The 27,853-nt window shown below is 41.9% G+C and overlaps 1 protein-coding gene across 2 annotated transcripts; it reads right to left on the bottom strand.

The window, feature by feature from the left end:
• Positions 1–493: 493 nt before the first annotated feature.
• Positions 494–26,970, bottom strand: LOC124070006 (enhancer of polycomb homolog 1-like). 2 transcript variants are annotated; one of them, XM_046409587.1, is made up of 15 exons: positions 26,639–26,970; positions 24,116–24,205; positions 14,426–14,585; positions 11,418–11,563; positions 10,956–11,162; positions 9,744–9,892; positions 9,349–9,496; positions 8,949–9,113; positions 8,605–8,694; positions 8,071–8,219; positions 7,353–7,795; positions 5,537–5,658; positions 5,294–5,432; positions 3,409–3,781; positions 494–2,324 (listed from the first exon to the last, which is right to left on the bottom strand). In XM_046409587.1, the coding sequence occupies exons 3-15, from the start codon at positions 14,523–14,525 to the stop codon at positions 2,252–2,254; spliced, it is 2,304 nt and encodes a 767-aa protein (XP_046265543.1). In that variant the 5' UTR covers positions 14,526–14,585; positions 24,116–24,205; positions 26,639–26,970; the 3' UTR covers positions 494–2,251. The 2 variants fall into 2 exon arrangements, with proteins under 2 accessions (XP_046265543.1, XP_046265542.1); XM_046409586.1 differs by lacking the exons at positions 24,116–24,205; positions 26,639–26,970 and adding an exon at positions 22,334–22,865.
• Between the last annotated feature and the right edge of the window lie 883 nt (positions 26,971–27,853).

The raw sequence follows: 27,853 nt of genomic DNA, 5'->3' as shown, positions 1-27,853 counted from the left end.
AGAAGCAGCTTAAGTTTCTGAGCCATTGCAGAAACGCGGCGGCGCAACATGTCGGACTCCATGGAAGAGGATTCACGCCTTCTACATGTGGGGATCGTCAGTCTTTTGAAATGAAACCTGAGCACATACAGACCTGAACAACCCTCGGCAGTGAACACCGTGACTTACTGACTACACGTCAGAGGAGCTAATGCACCAAAACTACCATCCACCTCCACCTTTTCAAAGAAAAGCTTTCAAATGACATGTTGGTTTGCTGCCAAACTGGCTTGCACACAACAACTCATTCACACCTTACCCGAATATAGAGCAAGACGAAATAACACAACCCTAAAATAGATCACAGCACTGAAGGCGGTTGGCTTCAAATGTGTTTTTCACTGGCAACCTGTTAAAAACTCTGCTGTTCCCACGAGACGCCCAGTACTACGCATCACTCAACGCCGTTCACTTCGAGACACATTAAAGACAAAGAAAAAACAAGACACGCTGGTCAAAACACATAATGCCCTGGATTTTTATTTCATTTTGTGACAATTCAAGAGGATTCTTAGTCTTTCCTGTGTGTGCGTGCGTGTGTGTAAGTGTGTGTGTGTGGGGGAGGAAGGGTTTACAAAAACAGAACAAAAATTCATGAATAAACTGGGCCATTGGAATGGGCATTGGGATTGTGGTACAGACAAAGAAAAACTACAAGTAGCCTTGTTCAGTACCAAACTCTTCACAGAAGAGAGCGATTATTTTTCTTTTTTAGTTTTTTTTTTTTCTTTTCTTTTTTTCCCAAATGAAGGCACCCGATAACTTGTGGTTCATGGCCTTGCAGCCTTCTGGAGAGTTTTTAAAGTAGAGAAAACGGCTGTTTTCTTATGTTTTTTTTTCTTTTCAATTAATACATGTTTTCTTCCTTATTATGTAGAAGCTGGAATGATAATAAATGTCAGTTACTGCATTTTTTTTAATTCCCTTAGTTTTTTATTTTTTTAAGATTAACAAGTAACAAAAGAATGAAGTCTTTCATGAGGGGAAAATTAAAATAAAAACCGAAAAGAGTGGGCAATACAAAAATATTTATTTTTAAAAAATGATTAGGTGGGAGATTATCTTTTGGAGAAAACAAAAAGTAAATAAGGCCACCTGGTCCAAACCAGAGACCTAAATCATACAAAAGCAGCATCAATCAAATTTAAAAAAAAAACAAAAAACAAAACATTATATAGTGCTTAGTAAAGTCAGAAGCAGCAACGACTTCTGGGAAAGAATCTTCATCCCCATTGTTTTGTTACTTGTCTCAGGAATAATATATGTATGGAAGAGCTTTGTGGAAACTGATTAACCCACTGACAAACTGATGCCTACAACAAACAAATTCACACCTGTCGTCTTCTACTGCCCTGCGCCTGAATCTCTATGAACGCGTCTCCATGGATTCAAACATGACACATGGGAACATCATGGAAGAACGCCCAACAAAAACGGGCGAGCCACCAGCCATGTTCACAACATCCAAAAAAATACAGAGTTCTTTTTCTTTTTTTCTTTTTTTCTTAAATCTAGCTAAACACTGACTACAGCACGGGGAACCGGTGAGGGGTACAGTGTATAAAATAAAAAAAAAAAAAAAAAAAGATTTTAAAAAAAACCAAACCATGAACTGAAATAAAAAAAAAAAAAAAAAAAGAAAAAAAAAGCTTTGTAAACACGGCACAATAAATAGATCAAACAGCAGGTTCCGCACCATGCATGTGATGACATACATTTTTCTGTGGTACAACTTTCACACCTCATACTCGCACCAGTTGCAGTTTGTCGTTTTCTCTTTTTTAATTTGGATTTTTTTTTTTTTTTAATATCTCGAGTGCAAAACATCACAAATGAACAATTCTGTATTCAAGTAATGTTATATACAAGAACAGAGGGTGGGAGGGGAGTATTACAAATATGCAGTACTGTACATATATTTGTCATATTAAGAATTTACAGACGATCTCTTATTAACAGTAACAAATAGGGAAATGGGGGAGTAGAGCAAATAAAAAAAAAAGAGAAAAAAGAAAGAAAATAGTACGAGACGAGCATTGCAGTTAAGTCCCAAAACAGTTACCATGGAAACCCAGCCCTGCCGCGCTCATTCCGCCACCACTTGCTTTCACGATTAAACAAACGATGCATAGCACCTTAAAAAAACAAAACAAAAACAAAACAAAAAACAAAAAAAAGGAGTCACGTTCCCCCCCGCGCTGCAAGCGGGAGGCTACGTAACCTCCATGGCCATTGAGTTCTCTGATAGACTGTTCAGTGCTGGCTTGTCTTGTTCGTGATTCTCCCTGCGGGAAAAAAAAGAAGACGACAAAACACAGTAAGACACACAGCAAGTGGTTAGCATTTATAAGTGAACAGTTAATGTAACTGCAGGAACCTGAACCTGTGATCTGAGGATTCTCATACCTGCAATGAATTATGGGCGGGCGCTGTAAGCTAACTTAGACTATCAGTGTTATCAGAAGTGGCACTGGTCCATGCTACATATTTGTTCTTGTAAAAAGTAAACAAATTCAAATTCACAGGCAAAGTTGATTATTTTTCTGTTGGACTGCCAGAAAATAGCTGGTACTTGAACCTGTCTTCAGCACCACTGACAGCTTGTCACATGCCATAAAGCTCTTGCAATAAAGAAGCACTTTAATTTTCACTTGCTACCCTTTGTTCTACAAACTTGAACTCTGTAAAATCAATCTTTCAACAGATGCTTTCAAGTGAAGCCCTTGTCTCCACTACTCGCAAGAACATCAATAAAGAATGAAGTAGCCTATTTAGAATGAAATTTCACTCCACTTAAAGACGACAGGCTCAAGTTTTCGTAATATAATCAAAGGCTGAAAGTTTTTTGTTTAAACAGCCTTTGCAGTTTTTGTTTCGTGGAATATCTACAAATTACAGGTAAGACACCCTACCAGTGTCATTTACAAAGACCTTCTCTACCACTTGACGTGACATTTACTAGCTTCAAGGAAATAAACAGAATTCTTTTCTTCTGTGTAGTAACTCCAGGAGCTGCATACCTGGTAAGACTTGAATTGGTACAAAAGCACAGCTGTAAGCTAAATATAGTGCCAAGTGCTCAACATATTTTCCTTTGTTCTCCATTCTTTTCAAAATCTGTCTGTGGATGTAAACAGGATATCTGATTTTATACCGCACACCTGCGGTGAATGCGCAATAGGGACTTTGTGGTCCCAAGTGACTGTATACTGTCACAGAGTTCAGATACATGTCATTTCAAAAGCAATTATGGACAGATGACCTTCCACAAACATGTCCCTTTTAATCACGTTGATAGGACTATCGTGCTCCCTGGTCTTTCCCCCTCCCCCCAAAGTGTTCTCACACTGGCAGCGTGTTTTTCCTCACCTGGGCACTATGTCCAGCGGTGACGCCGAGGCTGTAGTGACCTTGGGTTTCTGACAGTTGGCGGTGGCTGCATGGGCAAGTTTTAAGGCGGATGTTGACATGGTGGTGCTCAGCGTTCGGGGGGCGTGGACACGCTTGCCGGTGGGAACACCCAGACGGAGGCTGTTATTGTTTCCCAGCAGGACCTGAGTGGTGGCGGTAGTGGTAGTGGTGTTGACAGGGTGGGCGGTGCCGTTGTTGTTACTGGTAGCAGAGGTGGAGCTGGTGGTGGTGCAGGGGTGGAGCAAGGCGGGAGTCGGGGTAGTGGTGGGAGGAGCCGGAGCAGCAGGGGAAGGGGACGCTGTGCTCGAGAGGTGCAAGCCCTTGTAGACACCTGGGGGTGGGGGTGGTTGTGGGGATGGGGACGAGGAGGAGGGTGGGTGGGGGCGGTTGTTAAGAGGGGAAGGAGTTGGGATTTGGAGATCGAAGATTTTATTCAGCAAATATTCTTTTAGAAAACATCCTGTTACATTACAGTTCATTTCATTATGTGCTTCAAGTTTCCAATATTTAAAAAAAAGTACTAAAAAATTTAAAATTTGTAAAAGTGTAAACGATCAGTCTTTACAGCCAGTCAAAAGTACTTCCCAAAAGAAGTGCTGCCCGCATCTATCAGTCAGTCAGATCGCAGTTGGCACCTAGACCACGTTTCCATAACAAATTATCATCTCCAGCACACGAGATTAAGAAGGATGTCTTCTGCAACAGTAACTAACAGACTAGACAACAAACAGTCCATTGCTTCAGACACAAGCCAGTTCAACAGCGAGACTATTAGCCCCGCCTACTCTTTGTGGCAGACCAAATGCTGCTGGGTGATGAAAAACCATTTTGGGCTTGTGACGTCTCCTGGAAATGATGCCAGAATTCCAGTCTGCATGACTGCAAAATGCAAGGGCTTTCATCAGTGGGCCACAAGCTCACTCATCACGGTGCCACCTTACTCAGCAACAGATAGCGACTTAAAGACATTTATTTAAATGAAAATCTGAGATTATTACTTTAGCTTTAAAACTCTGACAATGTGCAGATTATTAAACGTCTCCTACCATGCGAAAGGTCATTTGTGAAATGGATTTATTCTTTTCACCCGATTCACAAAGAAACCGAGTAACAAGAAGTCTTTGACAACGACAAGTTTTTTGACAAGTTTTTAGAGGCTTTATCTGGAAAGGACAGATCCTTAGTGCACCATTTTCATCAGCAGAAGAATCTAAAATGGAAATTCTGTTTTGTCACTTTTCTCTGTTATCTCCAAAATCCTGCTGCCTGAAATGGCATCTGTTGTTGGGGGTTTAGTGCTGCAGGTTCTGTTCAGTCTGCTTTGTGCTGTTATCTGCTCTTTCAGCACCCTGCATCACAGGCTTTAGGACTGTAATTGCTTTACCCTCACTGTTTGCTTTGTCTGCTCAGTGTCCCTGTATTACAGCACTCAGGTGAAGTGCACTCTAATTTTGAATTACTTTTAGTTTTTGTTACTTTGCAGATGCAATATTATTCTAAACATATTATGTTTCAGGTGATACAAATAATCACAAGCCTGGATTAACAACTGCAGAAGAGTCTCAAATGGAAATTCACCCCTGACAGCAACCAAACACAGTGCTGGCTGTGGTTATGAATAATCAAGACGGTGAGAGACAAACAACATAGTTGATCAAGGCCAGTGACCAACTTATTAAATAAAATGAAGATAACTTTGTCTGTGATGTCTCCATATATGTGTGGAGTTTACAGGAGGCACACAGGTATAGCAGGTGTCTTGCTGTCAGAGACCCTCTTCTTTCATCAACTGTTTCTTTTTCCAAGCTAACATGCACTGACCAAGGCTGCAGGGTTGTCATACCTGAGGGGGACAGGACGCCATTGACTCCGCCTCCCAGGGCTAGCTCCTCCTTGGTTTTGAGAGCCAGCAGTTGGTCGGCAGTGATTAGGGCCGAGGCGGCGAACTGAGCGCTGGCCTGGTCCAATGTATTCGCCTGGCCCTGTCAGGGGAGAAGAAAACTGTTTAAGTCACCGATGAACGGAGGAGAAAAAGAAAATACAACACACTCAGCTTTACAAGCTGAAGTGCATGTGGGATACTGACATGTGTACTGTTTGCAACGGAGGTGCTGTTGGCTTGCTGTTGCAGCTGGATCTGCTCCAGCTGGTCTTTCTGCATCAGGGCCAGCTGCTCCTGATGCTGCTGGTACTGTTCGGCTGTGAAAGCTGGGAGAAACCAGAACTTGTTACAAATCCGGAAACAGATTCACACAATCACATAAAAGTTGTAAAAATTCTGCGTTAACACAAAAGTTTCTCGTAATACCCAAATAACAAGTCAATACAGAGACAACAGTTCAACAACAGCTCTTAAATCAACCCACTCCGACCCCGTGTTGCATTCATCGATAAGCTGCCATGGAAATATTGACAGGAAAACTACAACCACATTCTCAGACTTCAGTGGTGAGTGGATTGAGCTTTCAAGTCAGCAGTGCCTGAAAACTCCAACTGTCCCTGTACCATTTAGACTACAATACATTTCCCAACTAACACAACACTAGTATCATCAAGCCTGTAGGCTGCAAATGGCAATGACGTGTGTTGGTTCTGGTTCTGATATCATAAAACACAACATTAATTCTGTTAGTGTTGGTGGCACACTGGTCTAAAAATATACTGGACAGGGAATAAATCTGATTACTGGGCTGCATGTTAACACATTTGTTTGATAGTAATCGGGTCACTTCATAAAACACACTGATATAACTTGGTTTCCTGGATTTCCCTGGATACCTGGTTTCCTGTGTACATATGGATCCAACTTATGTGCATCCAATGCATTTATCCTGCAAATAACAGTCTCAAGTATTTCTTTACCGGCTTTCTATTGATTACTGAGTCCCATTCCCACATTTCGAAGTAATACGTGGCTTTGTACCTCGGTGCAATATTGATTTTCTTACTCGCTGTGAGCCCTTCCAGCCTTTACTTCACAGGGTCTAGGACCCCACTCAGTTCAAAGTTGGAGCTCATGTTCTGGCAAAACCTCCATCTAGAACAACCGCCTTGATTATTTTTGTCCAATCTAGCACCGTCTCATTTAATCTAAATACCACACCTATTGATTACAACCTACCTTTTGGGTGCTCAAATTTGCGCACAGTTTCTTGAAAAATCTCTCATCCTTCACTTTATTTGTGGAACTTAATCAGATGGATTTTCAAAAAAGAATCAACAGGCAGTTGCTTTTCATGCAAATCAAAACATACACAATCCTGTTTACTGCTTGAACTGACATCATGATCACTGCCATCAGAGCAACACTGCCAGGGACGTGTGGCATTTAGTTTGCATTCAACGACCAACACCTCTGTGTCCACATATCCTCATAAATCCAGTGCATCTCATGAATTTATTTATCAAACCCAGCCTTAATTGACACCTTGTGGACTGGGTGTGGTGGGAGTGGATGCAGTGAGAATGCCAAAGCAACGCTGCAGAGTGGGATCTTGTCAGATGTAGTTTCATGTGCCCATCCTTTGACATCTTCTCCAACACAGGAAGAATTTTAATTTAAGCTGCTAGCATTCAACAAATACATTTCAAAAACTCACCAGGAACTAATATTTCCATAAGGCATTGCCAATCCATAAGACTATCATTATTCTACAGAGACCACTTTTTACAGAAATAAAAGAATGAAAGCTGATCATCCAGAGTGATCTGAAACTAGTTTCTGAGAAAGACAGAGTTGAATAACTGTCATTTGTCAAGGCTTTTCTCAGCACAAATACTTTTCATCATCATTAACCCTTTTAAAACCACGGGGATCACAGGTGACACCACGGCGCATGTGTATTATATGACACATGAGTACCAAGTACAACATCCCAACAGAAAGCTGCTGATCCACTTACCAGCAACGGGTGCGGGTGTAGGGACAACCCTCACCGGGCGCTGAGAGCCATAGGGCTGTCCCCCAGCTGTGGAAGCCGAGACTGGCCGCTTCAGGCCTCGACTCAACTTCCTGAATAACGGGTGGGCATTGTCCAGCTCGTGTAGTGGTAGTGTCCGTGGTCTAAAGTGCCTCCATCGGCACGACTTTATATTCAACAGTATCTGACTGAGGTCCGTGGAAGATGGAAAGGAAGAGGAAAAAGAGGAGTTGAGGGAGGAGGAACTTCTGTCTGAGGTATTTGTTTCTGAGGTACTGGCAAACTTGTCGGTGGCCGGTGAGCGTGAAGTAGTTGTAAGTGAAGGAAGTGGAGGGGGAGAGGGGGAAAGAGGCAGGTCGAGTATTTCTGGATCCAGTCCGTGGAAGATGCTGTCGTAGTCCGTGTAAGCCCGATCCAGCAACACCCTGAGTGAGAAGGAGAAGGTCAGATCTCATGCTTGGACAGTGCCAGACAATTTGTCAGGCATAACAGCAGCTTTGTTCTGGGGTTTACATATCAAATGCAACCTGTTATTCATTACTGATATGAGTACTATTTAAGACCAAGAGTCAGTGAAAAAGAGCAGCCCTTCTTTGTCAGCAAAGTTATTTCTTGTGAGATTTAAAATCATGCAAGAGCATGTTACATGTCCAGCACTGCGTCACATAAAGAATATCCGAGCAACAGGAATTTAACTGACCTGCCGCCTCGTCCCACACGTCGCCGAGCCATGCCAAGGCAACGCCGCGGCACAGTGAGTGTGGTGAGACTGTAGCGAAAGCGAGCTTCTGCCAAACCGTCCTCCCATGGTCCACACCAAGGCCAGCTACCCACACGATCCTGACGAGCCTGGAAGCAGACAGGATGCTGAAAGTCACCCATTGCATTCTTATTGTCTGAATCTTGTTACTGTCTCTGCAAAACTGTGACTTGTGTAAGGGTTTTTACTAGGTCACTACAGTCATCTACTGTAAAGTGTGAATTCAGTGCCTTTGCAAAACTTATAACTGTAAACTGAATACTCCACCCAAGAGACAGCTATGTATCGCTCTTCCAGGCCAACTCTATCCAAAACATTTCACAGAATGTAGTAAAACAGGAACTTAATATGGATAAGCATTATAATCAGTGCTTTTAAAAGCATCTACAATCTCAGGGCACCACTGCTAGGACACATAAATAAAAACAACAATATGCTTTCTTTATACAACCTGTGGATGATCAGAGTACTTACAGCATAGTACTGGCACCCTGCCTTCCTGCGAAAGGCATAGGCACCATCTGGGTCATTCTCCTCCTCTGCTTCTGATGAGCCTGAGTGCAGCTGTGGACAGAGGTCAGGCAAGGTCAGTGGAAGAGAAGAATTTAAAACACTGAAATCAGAGTGTCTGGTTGAAAAACATCTGCTTGTCTCACAGCGTAGATTTATCATGGAAAAGGACAGAGGGCAAGACAGAGTGGAAGCTCACTGCCTCTAAAATCACTTCAACAGTGAAGAGATGGACAGAGTCAGAGTGCAGACTTTAGACTAAACTTAACTAAAATTAGTGCCTGTGTTTGTACGAGTCGTGCACACACCTGGGAGAAGGGCTCGTCATCCGAGCTGGGGAAGTCGTACTGGTTGAGGTCCTTGGCATTGAAGACAACAGGGCCCGGATGGTGGGGGGTGCCCGATGACAGAGGCAACACCTTCTGCTTCTTCTCGTACTTCCTCTTCTGTCTGGGAACTTCCGTCTTCTCGGGCTGGGGAGAGAAAGAAAAGATAACTCATGAGCCCTGGTGAATTACTGGGATAGTCTCTCAAGCACTGCTAGGGATTTTTATTTCAGGTTTAGACTACATGTTTGAAAGGGGCTTGTCGCATCAACATGTTCGAAATGTAAATCCTAAATAACAATAAATATAAAACAATCTTTACAGATATTTTACAAACGATCCAGTGCAGAGTCAAAATCCTTCTCTTAATAGTGAGCTTCACCTTGGACTTATAGTCCTTGAGGTCCATGTGGTCCTGGTGTCTGTACTGGTTGGTGAGAGGGACCAGGGGAATGATCTGAGGCCTCACCAGTGCCCGCTCGGCCAACACCTCCGCCATCACCTCACCACCAAAGTCTGACATGACATTCCTGGATAAGAAAGGGAGAAAAGGGATCAATCAAAATAGCTCAGACTGATCAAATGTCTACACAAACCACTTCATTTAGCAGAGTGGGAACATACCGAAACAAAGCAGGTTGTTCTTTAATCTCAGTTGTAAAACAACTTTTTTAAAATTGCCCTGTTTTGTCAACCCTGCCAGCCTGCTGACAAACTACTTCTGTTTTATTTCTGTTTTGATGCACTACACATGTGCAGCCCCGCAGGCACGCTCACCTCTTCTCAAAGATCTCCAGTGTGAGATGCAGCAGCTCCCTCTTGCTCTTTTCCCTCCTCTTGATCATTTCCAAAATTGTGACGGCTCGGCTGAGATCCCTGCGTAGCTTCAGCATCTTCTCATAGGACGCCTCGTCATTCTTACGGTTCTGAGTGTTGAAGTCGAAAAGAGGCGTGAGCAAAACTTGGCAAGCAAAATATAGCAAAAAAGGTATAATGATTGGACATGAACTTTATGAACATCTTCCTTACATGAACCTAAGATAATACACACATAAAAGTGGCAAGTAATTACACATAACTAAAATCAGTACCCACAGGAACAGTGTTTAAATGTATTACTTGCTGATTTATGTATATCAAACATGGAAATCAACATCTGACAGGTTTTGATGCATTATTGCTGTGAACATACAGAAGGTTGTTTAGATGAAAGCAAACAGGTTATTAAGATCATAAAGTTTACATCAAGCCCAAATTCTTCAAGTGACCACTTGGTGGCATACAGAACCTTGACAAAAGGGTTCTTCAATTTCATGGTAGACTGTATGCAGCAGGGTAGCAGCACCAAGAAAATAATTCACACCTATTAAAATTAACATAATTCTACTCTAAATGGAAGCGTAGACAAGACTGACTAGTCATTTTATCGAGTTAGGAAAGGTGCTTCTATCTGACCTATCATTGTATGTTTCAAAAGTCATGGACTTGAGTGTGTTTTTGGTGTTTTTAGTAACCATGATTAACCATTTCACCTTTAGTGCAAACTGAACTGTCTGACACAAAGCCATGTGCCAACATGATACACTGTCTAAGTGAAGTAAGATGTTGTACATCATATCAGAGCATTCTTCTTTTCTCAGCCTGTTGGGACTAGGTACTGAGAATCTGTTCCATCTACATCACAGGGCAGGCCTGTGCAGCGCTTAGAATACAGCAAAACAGATCAAGCTCATCAGGCCATGCTTCATCAAAGAGCGAACATAGTGAAATGTAATGACTCTGAAAATTATTTCAGGCAATTTGGAAGTCTATGTAACACTACAAAATATTTTCTACAAGACGTTACGACAGTGCATTTTGTCCACAGTTGTGGTATATAGTGCAACTGATGGAATATTTATATTTGTAATCAAGCAAACAAAACCTGACTAGCAATTCGGGTATGGCTCTAATATGAACTGCCAGCACTGCAGCAGCAAGACTACTGACCTTCCTGGTTTGCATCTTCTCTGTGCGCCGTCGGAAGGCCACATAGGGGTCACTGGTGCTGGAGCCGTCCCGTTTCTCCTGCTTGACGGTGGGGATGAGAGAATTGGCCTTGCTGTTTTTCCTCTTGCGACTCCAGTAGTCGAAGACCTCCTTGATGAGTTCATCGTCTTCCTTCAGCAGCAATTTGGCCTCCGGAAGGCTCACCAGCTAAGAAATACAGACAAGCGTTCGATTTTGAAAAACAAGATGCCTTTACAGAGTGGTGAGGGTGAGAGATTTGTTTGGACAGGCTTTCATGCTCACATGTCTTACCAAAATTTCAAATTTGTGCTACCAACTACTTTATGTAGGTATCTCCTTTTTTGAAAAGGTCGTAGTGTATTGGCCTGTAAGGGATTTCATGGACCATGCTTTACAGTTGGCTGTGCTTTGGGGGCAGATGGAGACACAAACAGTGCTGACCTGCTGTCCACTGCCCTTCTCCAGCCGGTCAATCATCTCCTCAAACTGTAGGAAGCTGATCTCCATCTTCTTTTTCAGCTTGTTGACAAAAACATCGTCGTCCGAGTCCAGATCGTAGTCAGGCTGCTCTGTGTCCAAGCTGAAAGCTGCATGGGGGCCCAGAAAAGGAAATTTCACTCTTCTCTCTAAACTTTACAGGTACTCATGTTCTCTTTTCCCTTTTTTGTAATCTCCATATTTAGACAAGCATTTAAAAGTCTTTCAGGATTCAATGAACCTGTTCTGACAAAGTCTAAATCCAGCACAATTGGTCTGGTAATAAATGAATGCATTGCATGCAGCATTAAAAAAAACAAGCAAACAAACAAAAAACAACATACTGCCAGTTTCCAGTCAAGTTCACTTAACATCACTGCTGCATACCAAATGCACACTTTTTTCTTTTTTTTTTTAAAAAAAAAACTTTAGTTATTGTTGGAGATGAAGCAACAAAACAACGCATTATCCATCCAACTGTAAATCGACAAGAAAATTATAATTTCTGTGTGCAAAACTAACAAGTCACAATCCATTTCCACCCTTTCACAAGTCTGTTAGATTCAAGAAAGACAGAATTTTCTTTGTGCAGACAGTTAATGACATGTTTTGTGTTTGTCTGATACATAAAGATAGTTGCTTGGCAATATGAATGTCAAGGCCAGTCTATAGCTCTGTGTATTATAAAAGAAATCAGTCAGTCATTCTGTATACATTCAGTCTCAGTTTGTGCTTATCGCTAAGCCACACAACCAAGGTAAAGATTTCTACAGTACATCGTACATACTCAGGAACACTGTGCCAACCACAGGCAAGGTTACCACCTACACGGCAGTCCATATTTAGAATTGATTTAATGAGTAAGGATTTTAATGACAAGGTTTTCAAACTGCTGTGTAGCCAAGATGAAAATGCAAGCTGACATATTGAAAGAAAATTGTCTAACAAAGGAATGTCCAACTTTAGGAATAAGATCATGACACTCTGCTACACACACACTGCTAGACGGCTTACAGATGGTGACCAAAATGTTCTACTGCTACACACAATGACACAAAGAGACAATCATGTCTGTTTAAAGAAAAATACAAACTAGAGTTGTCTGCAAAAACACAATGATCTGTTCAGAACAAAACAGTGTCAGTGTAAGCAACAGCTGGGAGAAGTTGAAGGTTCAGAAACTGATTCAATATGTTACTGGACAAAAACACAAACTGAAACAATGACACAGAGGAAGAGGTTTTGTCCAGAGCATTGTAACCATATCATATCAAAGACCACAAATGCACAGTTGAGACTGATGTGTCACTGTAAGTCACTCAACAAAAAGTGAGAAGTGCAGCAGCATCCAAAGCACAAGGTAGTTTATTCTCAAATGTCTAAAACCATAAAGGCAGTTCCTTTCTGCAGAAGATACAACATTCATTAAACTACATGAATCAGAGATGACTGAAATACAATGTGATTTAAGAGTACAGCCCATCCAGCATCTGTTGAATCCTAACAGGAGGGACATTACACACTATGATCATTAGGCATGATTACAGCAGATCTGCCCTTCTAGACAACTGAAAGCATGAGCACTGCCTGAACAAACACAAGAGAGTATCTGGCTGTTAGTGGCATTTGGTGCATTAATTCACATCCAACCTAGTAACTAACAAACTGACCTGATACTTCTTCAGACAAGTTAATAGAGTCTGCATTTATGCGAAAGTAAATAAATAATACACAAGGAGGTCAAAGATCAGTATCATTTTAGTTGAAGCATTAAATCTTAGTGTCTTCCAGTAACAGTATAGTGTGGGCATATGTGAGCGCATTCAGACGGGGTAATTCAGATCAATACATATCCTTTTGCTTCTCAGCAACTGTCTCACAACCAACAGTATTTTTATTTAATTATTTATTTAAATTTGGCAGCAAGTCACAACAAGAACCAGTGCACAGCCTTCCTACCTACCAAAGTACAGACCAACGTACATACTCTCTTGCTTCATCATTCAAATGACAGCTTCAGCACAGTTTTAACTAAAGCAAATCACTTTCATATTGAGCTGCCGTGAAGGTAACAGAGTACAACAGATGAGATATGTGGTTACTGACAAAACATTAAGTCTCTGTATTCTTGTGCAGAAGCTTGCATTTCTTGAATATTTTTAGGACAAACACCAAACTTTCCAGACCAGAAAAGGATCAATACTGTATGTTTCAATACGGTTCAGACTGTCTAGACCTCTGAGGAAACCCTGAAATTAGTCCTGCAGCAATATGACAGGACCAAACATTTGTCATTTCAGCTTTCAACTGATAACAGCGTCTCTATTCGGGATACGGCAAATTGCTTTCTTCGGAGAAACAATCACAGCAACCACTTGTGACACAGACGTGGTTACTGAACTACGCAATCTAACAAACTCATTTCTTTGATATCATTACTGAACTAAGCAATCTCACAAACTCATTTACCTTGACAAACATATGACAACTCAAAACACACATGCCTGATGGTATTGAATGGATGAATAGCTATCAGAAACAACAGCCCCCTCCCTTTACGACCTATGGCCTCTCATTCAACTGAACAGATTCAACATTTTACAAGCCTTATGTAGCCAATGTCCTGTTTTCACTTTTATTACCACATGGGTTTAAATGTCACCTTTTCTTTCAGCCATGTCAACTTTGGGACCATAAAACTGAGTATAAAGTAATGAAATGGTCCAGGTCTAAAGTGATGTTTACAAAAAAAAAAAAAAAGAAAGAAAAAGATGCAGTAAAGTGGAATATTCCACTTATTGCCATTTAATTTTGATCAACAGCGCCCAAGTGTCATTTAACGCTTTCAATATAATTGAGGCAAACACTATTACAACATAATGAAACAGCAGAGGTCCCTAATCTACCACATCAAGCTTCCTTTTCTGCATGTTTTCTGCATCACATATTTGCCGGTAGAGAAGCCCACTCACGCTGTATGTGAATTAGCTGCTTTGGCATCTTGAACTCCCCAGGGTAGAGGGATTCATAGTAGGTGATGTTACTCTCTGCCTCGGGGACTGGGATGACCATGTTGTCCCGCTTCTCGCCATATACCTGCTGTGCCGAGATGGCCCGTTGGAGATGGTGTTCCTACAGAGACAAAGATGGAGGTGAGACAATTGGATCACTGAAAATGGATGTGCTCTTCTACACATTTTATTCAAAACTGTGAGGTTGAATACCACCCATGGGCTATGTTGCACTCTTGCACCGATGCGACTTGATGTCATTAGTCTGCTATGGTTGGTCGATCTGACCAAACAGTATGACAGTCTATTAAATAGCAATCCTGACTGGACAATCTAAATTGCCCCCTAACCCCTCTTGAAATGTCCTGTAGACTAGAGACCAACTTGAAATGGCCTTTGAATTTCTCAATTTGCACCATTAAAACATGGTCACCCACCACATTCCTAGCTATAACTCACACTGCATCATTTACAATGCAGACCTACATTAAGTAATTTATCTAAGAAGCATAGTCATAGTTGCCAAGAGTGACTGAACTACTGCCAAGTCTACAAAGTTTCAACTTTTGTGAGTGACTTTATTTTTAACCAGAATAACTGCTGTCATAAGGAACTGTTTCACCAAACATCAACCTGTATGAAGTGTGCATGACAATAGCTACAATAAGAGAAATTAGTAAATATTGCACAAATTTGGTGAACAGTAAACAAACCAAGGAACCATTTCAACAGGTCTCAACATTGTGAAACAACTGCAAGAAAACAAAATATTGCATGACTGAAACTTAATATCAAGCCTGGTAAACGACATGCTGGGGGGGAAACAACACGCCCACTCAAGTAGATACAAGGTTAATGTACACCTGCAAACTGAGTGGAGGGAGGAAACCAACTATTATCTAGTTACACACTGGGCAACATTTGGCATCCAGACAATATGGCAATCTGTGGCTAACACCCTGTACAGCGACAAACAGGACTGCCAAGTCAAACAGAACCATGTTATCACTTTTCATGCTAAGTCTAAACTGCCAGAGGGAATCCTTCATATAACAAATTGATATCTCTAAAGCTCCTCATTTATACATGTGAATACACCTAGAATTTTCATGGCTGTACAAGATTACTGGTTGGGTCTAGAATGATACACAGAAATTTGAGAGAGACAAATAAGTACCTCCCATCCCAATCACTATGATCCCCAGGCAAGAATGCAGAAGAAAACTTGACACTGATTTTGTCTCCAACACCCCAGTGTCAGTTGGCCTTATCTGCCTGTGGGATGACAGCCTGCTGCTGCCAAGCCTGCTGAGGGGGTTAATGTGCCTGGAGGAAGGCAGACAGGCTGGATGGCTGACTAACTGGTTTGCTGGCGGGCTGTTTGTCTGAACCGTCCCAGTCAGTCGTAGTAGTAGAGCCTTTGGCTCAGAGCTGGGCAGCGAGCCACTGGCAGGCAGTCTGTCAACAAGGCAGCATGCTGCCGGCTCCTACACCAGCTCTCTGGAGGGAAGGTGTGTGTTTGTTTTCCCTGCGGCTGTCAGAGGCACAAGGGTAGTATGGGGGGCACAGGGACAGAATATCTGTGCCTGGGGAAGGTGGATGGAGTGAGTGAATGAGTCAAAAACAAAGTATGTGTGTGTGACACTGCGAGAGCACAACTGGTCTATTATGGTTGCAAGAAAAGCAGATGCCACAATAAGCATTAGAAGTCAGTCACGACACCGTCAGTGCTGTGTACAACCTCTGATGGGGATGTACTACACTTGCAATGATGTTTCTTATTCCCTGGTAATATGACCATTAACCTGCTACATCTGTATCCCTTCTCATATGCAAACATCTGTCCAACACACATGCACAGTCAGCCCCAGCATGCAAGTAGCCAGCTTTTCAAACAGCTTGCATAATTATTGCCAGCAGTGTTTCACATAGGCAGAGGGCTCATTTGTGCTAGTTGAGCCACACTGCACTAAAAAATTGATAAAAATTGATAAAATTTTTCTTAGTTCAGTAAAATAACTTCTGTTAAATTTCCATAGACAGAATGCCACATTGTGAATGTTCGAGGTATACTAAACCCTGAGCATGTTTAGCCTCATCACATTGATGCCAAACATCTTTTAAGTACAATCAGAACATGCAGATACTGCAGTATAAATTATGACAAAAATTTGACAAATTTCAGTCAACTGCCTATATATATCAATCACATGAAACCACAATAAATGAGTAAACATGGATCTACTGACACAGTACTCGGCTGAATCTTTCCATGCTACACAGCATAGAACCCCTGCACACTGAACCACAGGGTGAAGGGCACATGGACGAAGGCTCACGGGCAATCCAGGCACAATTTCTATCTGCTTTCATGTCTCCATTATGGACTAAATTAATGAATGAACTCATTTTTTTGTCCCATGTTGCTGAGAGTTGGTTCTCTGAGGAAAAAAGAAAGCAATTTGGTTGTCTTTTCAACAGCAGCAGCTTTGTATCCCAAAACAAGTCTTAACATTATCATTATTTAAATGCAAATTTTGTTGTCTGGTAGTTGCTTACTGCTTAATGTCAGCTGGATTTTGTTCTCTCTGTTCAGTTTGTTTGCCAGCAGGATTATGGGAAAACAACTGGCTTGATTTCCATGAAACTTGGAAGACTGCAGTACGGACATTATGTGAATCCAAATCAAGGGGAGGATACACAAATTTTACACACTTATACACACTTTCGATGATATATAGATACTTTAACTGGCCTTGGTGGAATGAATGCATTACATCTTAAAATTAGTGACAAAACAGCCAATAGTAGAAATGTGATGACTCCACATCACAGTCCACTTTCACAGGTACCAGTGATTGCTGTTATGGAGTACTTGTGAACAGTGGCTTGACGGGTAAAGCAAGTACAACTGTACCACTGCCACAACGCCTTTATCTCAAACTAAGGTGTGGCTATGGAAACATACACACATAGGATGCAACAATTATACTAATACGTTTGTATTCTATGTGCCAATTTAAATTTCACTGCAGCAGATATCTGTCCCCGTGTGAACCTACAATTTTGGAACGGTTATTGATAACAAGCTGTCATATCCCTGATGTCATTTCAAGTTTTTGATATTTTCACATATGTACATGACAGTGATTTCTAAGTATGGGCAACATTTCTAATTTAGAAGTACATCATAAATGCAAAACTGAGATAATGAGGCTTCAGCTAGGCACAACCATATATCGAGGTGGTTCCAGAAGTTTTTGTATAGTGGCTGTACTTGCTGATTTGCACATTATAGGAGAGCGGACCACTGGCCTTAGCAGAGGTCTGCGGTTTCCGAGTGCCTCTCTCGGTTTAATACAAGCTTCCACTGGAACATGATGGCTATAAGAAAAGGTTGACAGCTCATTAGAACAGGAACATGAGGACACCAAAGTGGTTGCGCTGGGTTAAATCAGGCAAGCATGCGTATGGTTAAACAGAAAGATATCCAGCAAAACTGAAGTTGATCGCTGCTGAACACAGATCAAAGTGTGCTTTATAGCAGCACAAACAAGCTTTTCAATGCTGCAAGGTTTTTTTTTTAAATCAGCGGGCCCTGACACTTCCATTGAGACCTTGCAGTATCGGTGAAATTGAAAGCAATCAGTGCAGGCTATACTAATTATTATTTCATACAATACACTGCATTCAGAGCTGGGGGGGGGCAGAGAGACGACAACACCTTTTCCATCTATTAACCAGGACTGAAAAACTTAATCAACTAATTGCCATGACAAAATGACAAATCAATTACATTTTGACTAATTTCAGATAGCAATTTTGTATCCTATTCAACTTGGACACACTGAATGTAGGAAATGCTTTTACATTACACAGATATCCACACTCAAAATCTGACCACATTTTCAAATGAGCATCCAGTTTGTGAAGTCTTACTTGATGTAAACTGCTGATTTAGACAATATGAAAGCAAAATTTGACTGTTAATCATTTGTAGCCTCTAAACAAAATGAGGGTGTGGGGTGCCTAAGAGAAAACTTTATAATGCGTGACCTGCAGTATACCATCATATTCTTAGTGGTCAACTGTGGTATTAAATCTATTTTATTGTGTCCCAGAGCACTGTGTTCGTCAACACTATTTGCACTTTTGGGGCTAATGATTTTGTACAGTCTGTTACACCCAAGGCAAGTGATTGTATTTTACATTAATAGCCCATGTGCGCTGGCGATCTGTTTAGAGGTTGCAGCTACTCCCTCAGCTATGGAAGTTGCTGTGGACGGCCCTTTCTATTTTTTTCTCAGCGCTTCCTGAAGGCATCTGCATACACAACTCAAAACTCTTAGACATTTAACCTATTTGTAGCATTTGGTGTGACAACCCACCCACGTAGGCCTGCATAACCGGCATGTTACCGTCCAATTCCCACTGAATCATTCCCCACGGTGACTGACTAAAGCCCAGCATCAACTTCCTACGGTTTCTCCACAATGAGGGGAAAAAACTCACAAAAATCAAACAGCCTTGAGCAAAAACACGTCTGCTGCCAAACCTAATCAAGCAATGTGTTTGTTTACTTTCCCAGCCATGGCTATTTGCCTGAGAATAAATAGAGCTAGATTGAGGTGAACAGTCAGAATACAGAGCATTAGCTGGCGCTCTCATACATACACAATTTTTCTCTGGGTCTCGCTTTCTCACACATACAAACAGGAGTCCAGAAATAGCCTTCTAAAATGACCGTATCGATCACTGTCAAGTCTGCTGAGGCAGCCAAAGCCTTCTCCACCTACACCAGTCTCGTCTGTGACAGCTACTGTCCCAGACACTGTAAATGCCACTTTAGATGATGGACAGCTGCAGGGATTCTCAGCTAGAGTCGTCGGGGATGCGTAGCTACAGTACAAAGCAGTTATATGCACTGTGTGGGAGAGGACGGTTTTTCACACCAAGTCTAAGTTGGGTGGGACATTAACAGCAGCCATCAGACTGTGGGTTTGGCTGTGGCCTGAGTCTCAATCTGCCCTGCACTTTTTAATTGACTGTGAGTTGAGAAACTTTCCATTCCTTGAATTAATATGGGTGGTAAAATGAGATGGATGCAGATGTTTACAAGGCAAAATAAGTTTCTAACTTGTATGTAGGCACACTATTGCATAATACTGCAATGAAACCACTTAATCACCAACCAAGAATGCACATAGTTTTCCATCTATGGGTCAATGACTGGAAGATTCCTAAATTCACTGGTGATTCTCCAAAATTACTCCAGCTGTGGCTTGCATAGTCAGCAAACTTGCTGTGGAGTTGGATTCGAAGAGCATGGCCTGGGGCTGGTGTTAATTTCCCACGCTGCCCACGTACACATCAATACAGCAATATCAACATTGAAAGAAAAAGGGGGGAAACCGATGACGAAGACAACTTTCAGTTTCAGAGCATGTAGGCTGCAGGGACTTTGGACAGGTGACGTGACACACATTCCCACCCAACAAGGTCACAGAGTCAGAAGCTGGTGGCCTGCCAGAGTGTGTGTCTGTTAGTGTCTGTGTGAATGCAAGAACCCAGTCTGGCAAAGAGGCAAACACAGCAGATGCCTGCGGGTTCCCACCAGGGCCACAGACACTGACCTCACTTTCACCCAAATGTAAACAGAAGACCAGGAGTCTGGCCCAAAACAAACAGCCGCACGTGCTGTGGGAGTTTCGGTGATGACGGCTCTACAGTCAAGCCACGCCACATACCATCTAAGTAAATTACAAAACCACATGCTGGACTGGGTGCCAATTTTTCCAAAGGCAAGTACAGCAGCATCAGAGAAATCAAGTGTGTAGTCTTGTGCTCACTGAACTATTCAAACAACCAGCACTGAACGTGGCACACAGAGAGGCTAAACCTGCAAGTTATTCTGTGGTCTAAGTTCAACAGCCTACTGTTAAAAGCTCTCTGTTAACACAGAAACAGAAATACAACAACACCACACATTCACAGTGAAGACCACTGAACACTGAGTGGTTAGTGGTATGTGGTTGAGGTGGTGGCAATCTCGGTGAGTCAAGCGTATCTCCAGAAATACCACAAACAACTCCCTGTGTAGAGCAAAGTGTGAAGAATCAGGGATACAAATCCCATCATAGGCCCACAAAACTAAGATTACATGCACTTACAGCTCAATAAAACAACTTCATACCTTAAGCATTGATGGAGTCATGAAGAGCATGAGCTGCAGTATCTACTAACACTGATTCAAAGCATATTTCCATCTGCCCTGACAGAAATGCATAACAGACAGACCCAAACAATGAGCAGTTTGCATGCAGCAGGCCTTGGCCTACCTCTTACGATAATATGAATGTTACATAACCAAGCACTCCAGCTGAGTGGAGCACAGACTTTGAAGTGACAGTAACCCCCCCTCCTCCTGCTGCTGCCCTGATCTCCTCCTGAGCGCCACGTGCCGCTGGTCTGCCAGCCTGCTGTGCCATCTGACACACTGAACCCCTGACACCGAGCCTCCACAGGAGCAGGGAGAATGGCTGCAAGTTAATTTCAGTGAAGTCTGTGGTGTTATGCAGAATTTACTTGCCCTTATTTTCAGACATCAATCAAGACTGCTGGGTCAGTGAGAAAATGCTGATACCTCACTTAGGGAACCCAGAATAAGGGCTGTTGTTTAACAATGACAGAGGCAGAATAGCGCGGGAAATCAGGTTTACGAACCACCCCATACATCCTACAGATAAGCACAACTCCCAAGCTGGAAGCAGCATAACCAAGAGCAGCTTGCAGACTTTGTTCAACTGCCTCAGTGGCTAGTGCATCACCTCACCTGAAAATATCACACTTTTTTTCCAACAACAACAAAACCTAGAAAAGCTATTAAATTAATTATTAAATAAATTATTTATAAATTTACAAGCGCTGATGAATTTGGTTTGTACATGTGAGAACATGTGTTCTCGTTGGGAAAATCAAATGCAAACACCAGAGAAATATCACAGTGACAACACCTAACATGAAGAAAAAACAAAACAAAACACCTTGACCCATTAATGAAGTTAATATGTGAAGAAATCTTTCCAGGTTAGGGTGTAAGACTGGGAGGGTAAATAATATACCTCACTAACCAGGTTTAACCGGGAGTATTTACAGTTCAAACAGCAATTTTACTGGTTGCAATAACCAAATGACAACAGCTGCACTACATATGCAGTGAGAAATCAAAAGAACAGCTGCCACACAAATACCCATGAGGTGCTGTATCCCATGTACACTATATGAGGACTGATACCGCAAAGTCCTGAAACAACTCCGAGTACCTCCACTCAAGCAAAAGGTGCCTGAATAAAGTAAACACACGAATGTGAGCCAAGACACACCACACACAATATCCTGTTTAAGATGACAGTGAGTTTTTCCCCAATGCATGGCAGCAGTGTTGACATTTCTGTCTGCTACTCGCACAGATGCCACCTGAAATCTGAAATCACTAGCTCCCCCTTGCCCTGGTCTTTTGCAATTACGCCAACACAAGGCCCCATCCTGACAGACCAGACAAAATGTCGGAATTGCTAAAGTCACATGACTCCTTTGTACTCAGAAAATCGCCTCACACATAAATACGCCGGTCAAACCGGGCCAATTTATCCCATAACGACACAATGTATCCCCGCTTTACCCAAACATTCGTCCAAGTGCCGCATATATGCCATTTCCAACAGAAATCCGTCGTGTTTGTCCTGAGAAAATTGGCGGCCATTTTGTGAAAGCTTGCGCAGAAAAAAAAAGAGGGAGTGCTGTGATCATTTAAAAATAAAAAATAAACCAAAGCACACATTTTCACATTTTTGGACCGTTAGAGCATACCGATTCCTCTTCTTTCTCCATCCCCGTAGGCATCTGCGGCACGGCTCGGTTAATAGATGCATATTCGTGTAGGTCGGGTAAATCCTCACAACGGAAGACGGGTAGTGGCTTGGAAGCGTCCAGCGCCCGTGCCCGAAACGACAATTTACTCATTTTTCACAATTCGAGATGCAATATAAATCTATCGGATCTCCTAATATTCACAACGGTACCGAGTGGAGCTTTCATGGATGTTTCTGTGCGGTTATTCTCTATTCTAACGATCGAATGGTTGTAGCTTGTATTTAGGGCGTCGCCAACGGAGCCGGGGGAAGGCCCGGATCTTGGTCGCTCTCTCTCGGACTGTTTTTTTCTGACGCTCCGCTCCCTATCGTTGGTTCAGTGCGCCATGGACAACATGGCGGACATTTAAAACTCTTTTGCTCTGTTTCGCTCGGAGCGGTCCAGCCCCTAGTTCGTGGACCGACCATTCCCACACGATCCCGAGCGCTTGCGCGTTGCGGGGGTGGGGGGAAGGGGGCATTTCTTGCAAACTAACTCCTCTTCACACATACACATAAATTATTGAAATAAACATTAGGCATGTCCGAAATATATATTGCGAAAAAAATTATAAGGGATTATATCTTAATTATATTATATTATATTAAAAATAGCATACAATAAAGAAAAACTGACATAACTTTTATCTATCTCGTAGATAAAAATTAATATAAGTCAAAATATATAAATAAATACATTTATGAATGAAGAAATTTGAGTCACCTGTGTATGACAAAAAAGACTAACTATTTTTTTTACACTATCATTAAAAAAATTCAGTCGTGATTCATAGCACGATTTACTAAAATTTTAATGTTGATAATTTAGAAATTTTGCGTGTTAAGTCCATTGCTGAATAAAAACTATCCATAACAGCTCCAGTCAGAAGAACTAAAAGCTCCTTATCTGAGTCAGGTTTATTCTGCTCTTCAGTTTCTCCTCACTACTTTGATTATAAAAGGGGCATTAAAATATGCAGTGCCTGGTTTGATGAAACAGGTTTCTCTCTACACAAAAAAGCTAGCAGTAAAAGTGCCTCAAACAATTCACTCAAAATTCTGAAATATAGTGTTTTTTTTGCAAAACTATTCACTTTTGATACAATATTGCTGTACCATATTTTATGGTAGTTGGTTGTATGTTTTTATGTAAAACTAGAGGAACCAAATTCCTTATCAAAGCTAAGAGATTCCACATCAGCCACAGCCAACACCTCCAGCTATCTGACCTCACAGAACCACTCAGATCCACTGAACCTTATCTATAACGGATGAGCACATAACAGCACAATTAAAAAAAAAATGTTTATTCCAGGTGAAGGGCTTCCTCTTCACCACAGGAACAATGTTGCCCTCTTCTGGTCTGACAGGCAAATGATCTGACTTTCCTGACACCAGCATGTAGCACAAAGTCATACTGCTCACATTTGCCAAACATCAGCATCCAACATCACTGTGCAGCTCTCTGAGTGTTTATAACATTCATATTGGGTGACGCGAGCAGAGCCAAACCCTTAACCCTGAGACTGTTGGTCCCATGCTTATTCCACTGAGTTGCAGGCTGTAACTGTAGGCTTTCACATTAGCTTTTGCAATGACACCATGAATTTGGGGGGATGGAGAACCGACTGGCTTGTGCTCAGTATGCTACACGATAAGCGTGAAAGACATTTAGAGTATTGATAAATAAATGTTTGTCAACGTCAGAATAACATTTTTTCCAAACAATAGTGGACCTTACCTGTTGATGACAGTGAGTTCAGCCAGGGTCCACCCAGGGGAACTGAGGCGCTCTTTTCATTGTTACATCCACCAACTGCATCCTGAGAAGCTGCAGTTCAATTGGAAAGAGCAAAAAGGACATTGAGGCAAAACCTTAAACAAAGAGATATTAGGACAACTTCCTAAAAAAAATAAAACCAAGTGGCATGCTGGTCAGATTACTAAGAAACTCAACTCAGATTTGTCACTTGTTAATTAAAAAGAGTTTTAGGAGAGAAGTTGTCGGGGCGGAGCAAAGACAAAACTTTTGCTCACCACCTGATCATAATTGTCAGCAGTGCTGCGTGGTCTGGGGTCTGGCCCACCACACCTGCCTGAGTTCATGAGTTTTCAGAAAGACTTGTGTTTAGTGAATATTTACTGAAAAGATCTGTTTGGAGCCTCCAGAATGTCTCCAACGTCAACCAAATTTTCACCATTTCTCCTTCATCTTTGCATCCTCCAAGTACCACTCTTACACTTATAATAAAAGCCCAGTGGTTTTTTTTTTTTTTTATCTATGGCAACACAAGGGGAGGAAACACACCAATTTGATGCGAATTAGGAAACAAGTTCTGGATGACAACACTGAAGTTGATCATTTGTGCACACAGGACAGGAAATGTGGGAAGAAAAAGCTGATAAGATGTGGCAAAGGTCTGGTTTGATTAGGAACAAAGCTGTTACACAGTTTTAACTCTGGCCAGTGGGAGGCACCAACATTTTTTGATTTCAATGAAATATATAATATATACCAATACTGAACGGATTAGCGGTCATGTCTTTGAAGATCCCTTAACCTTTTATCAAGTGCCATGTTTGTGTCCACGTAACTGCAAACCTGAGAAGCATTTTCACGCAGCACAAATGTGACGTGTCTCCACAGAGAATCATCTGAACGCGTGTGCATTTATTAACAGGAAGGAGTTCCTTTATGCAAAGCGGTATTGAGATCATGCATGCTGAGGCAAATTAAACCCCAGGATGGAGAATCTGTATTTGAATTTTAATGTGTTGGATCTACATTAGTAATGGTTTTCATTCCGCACAAAACTATTGGCCTCCTACTTGTGATACATTATCAGTACAGTATCAGTAACACTGAGGTGTAGACACTCTCTAGACTTTTTACCTGTTCTGTATGGCAGTTGAGCTCATTGCTATGAAGTTAAGGTGTATGTGCGTGCTACAACACTAAGAATCTACATGACTGTTAAACTGTGTATATTCTGAAGCACTAAATAATGCAATGACTGTAATATTGATGCCTCCTTTTTGAAAAATCAAGTTTTTGAAGTTTGTTTTCCCCTTCTGTCGTACTGCTATTAAGCTGTATTGTAGATGAATGAGTAAAACTATTTGATATGCAGGCTAACTATTAATTAGAGAAAAGGGCAGTCCTGAGTCTACGCTCAGGGCCTCCGTATCCCGTGCTATGATTACGTAAAAAACTATAAGAGTTATGGTGAAATATTGTAATGTTTCAAGGTTGTGTGTAACCCTGCTATCCAAGCTTCAAACAGCTGTGTAAAACATGTAAACAGACCTCGACAATCCAACAAACAATCCTCTCATACCTTACACATTTTGTGCTAGCCTACAAATATCCCATGAGGGTGGGGTTTGTCCCATAAAACCCCCCCAAGAGTTTACACAATCATAGAACACCTGATTTATTGCACTTTTCTGATTTACAGCTCAGCTGGTTGACCTGGTGTGGTTAATCCTACCCATCTGGTATTCTAAGCAGGCTTTAGTCACGAATTATTTACCGATGAGAGCAGTAACAACCACCGCTTGTCACCGTGAGGCAGCCTAACTATCCCTGACTGGGTGCAGGTCTTCCAAACTTCATCTTTTAAAAGGGAGACCAAATAAGTTCCTGTAGTCTCCCCCTATTTTCGAGTTCATGTAGGAAGAGGGTTGTGTTGCGGGGGGGTTACTGTGGGTGACTGTAGATAATGCAGGGGATATGAGGGATCCCATGCAGGCCAGGGCCAAGCAGTTCCCTGACAGACCACAGGACCTGCCTGGCACTGTTTAGCCACACACCCTAAGCCTATGATCCAACAATGTTATATTTCCAGCCAAGATGATGAAAAACCCTTAGATGATATCATGTCAGAATTGCCTTTGACATGATATCATCTCATCGACCCTTCCCCTCCGCCTTCTGCTGGTGTTTTCTCTCCGTTAGCCAACGTTAGATCAGGTTTCCGACATTCTAATTTTGCCATTAATATAACAACCAGTGAACTAGATTTTTTGTTTAATACAATAAAAAACATCCCCTTTACCTTAATCAATCGATATCACAACGTTCCTGCTTCGAGGGCTGACAAAGTGATCAGGAACTTGTGCTTTTATTGCTGAATTGCATCCAGCTGACCAGCCAGGAATTTGATTGCGTGTATGAAATCATCTGATGCCAGAAACACTATTCACGGTGGGCCTTTTGGGCAACCATCGATTCAAGTTTAAATCACTACGAGAAAATACTCACCAAGTCGATCATTCAGCACACGTCGGGGATTTAGAGACAGACGGGCAACATTTCTGCAAGTCAGAAGTTAAAAAAAAACGCCAGGGAACACGACGCAGCTAGCCAGACACACAGAGAGCCAACTAATATTAACGTTAGCCACAGCTAGTTCTCCCAGTTGGTTTTGTAATGAAAAAACAAACGGCGAGCCGGTATCCTGGCGAGAAGAGCCACTGTCCGCTTTATATCCACCTCGTCAAACAGTGTTTATCGGTCGATGAAAAGTCCATGTTTTCCTGTCGATGTAAAGCAGGCTGAAACTAGAGAGGTGGCAACCAAAGTGCTACTGTTGGGGGTTAACAACTTTGCTGTAAAACACGGCCTGCGATTGGACAGCAGAGGCCACCAATCACCTGTGGAGAGCCCTGGGCTCGTGGCGTCACGTTCCACAAGGGACGATACGAAACGTGATTGGCTGACAATGTCACGATGATGTCTGAGCGTTAGCTCTTAGCTGGATTTTATGTCCAGTTTACGTCGTACTTTCACATCTTGTTTGTTTTAAACTCGGGCTTCAGTTTGGACCAGACTCTCGTTTCCTGATTTATTTTAATATGAGTTACGGTCTCTTTTGGAGCAGATGAAAATGGTCACGTAAAACACACCCACGAACCGCCTTACTTTTAACATACTGCATACTTGGAACAGATCACCACACTGTCTCAGTGTCGTTTAATGTAATTCACTCTTTGTCAAATCAACTCAGGTTTTCTCCAAGTTTGTTATAAAAAGGGAAACAAAGCATGGCGGCTGTACACCACAGAACTTTAAGAGCTTCCCAATGTGTTCCTGTTTTAAGATGGACAACTGTAACCACTGAGAAGAGGCCTTTAAAACATGGTAAACACTGTACATGGTGGGTCTTGTAAACAGCAAACCATTTCACAAATGATTTCATGCCAGACATGAGCAAACACAGTTTTAACACTTCTGACAATTCATGTGGTTGCTGAGCTTCCACACTGCTGCCATTCATCAGGATGTCGAAGGCATGAATCAATAAAGGGCTTTGTCATTCGTCCTGAGCTTTGTTAAGGGACAAGAGCGGAAAATTTGTTCACATTCCACCTCAGAATTTCCCCATCAGGTTCATGCACTTTAAAACCCCACTGCTAACTACGAGACACAATGAACACACCAGCGAGCAGAATAACACATCCACAAAATACTTTCACA

This window comes from Scatophagus argus, chromosome 13 (assembly GCF_020382885.2).
Source record: "Scatophagus argus isolate fScaArg1 chromosome 13, fScaArg1.pri, whole genome shotgun sequence".
NCBI lineage: Eukaryota > Metazoa > Chordata > Actinopteri > Scatophagidae > Scatophagus > Scatophagus argus.
Note: the sequence above shows the minus strand (reverse complement) of the source record. Positions and strands in the feature narration are given on the sequence as shown.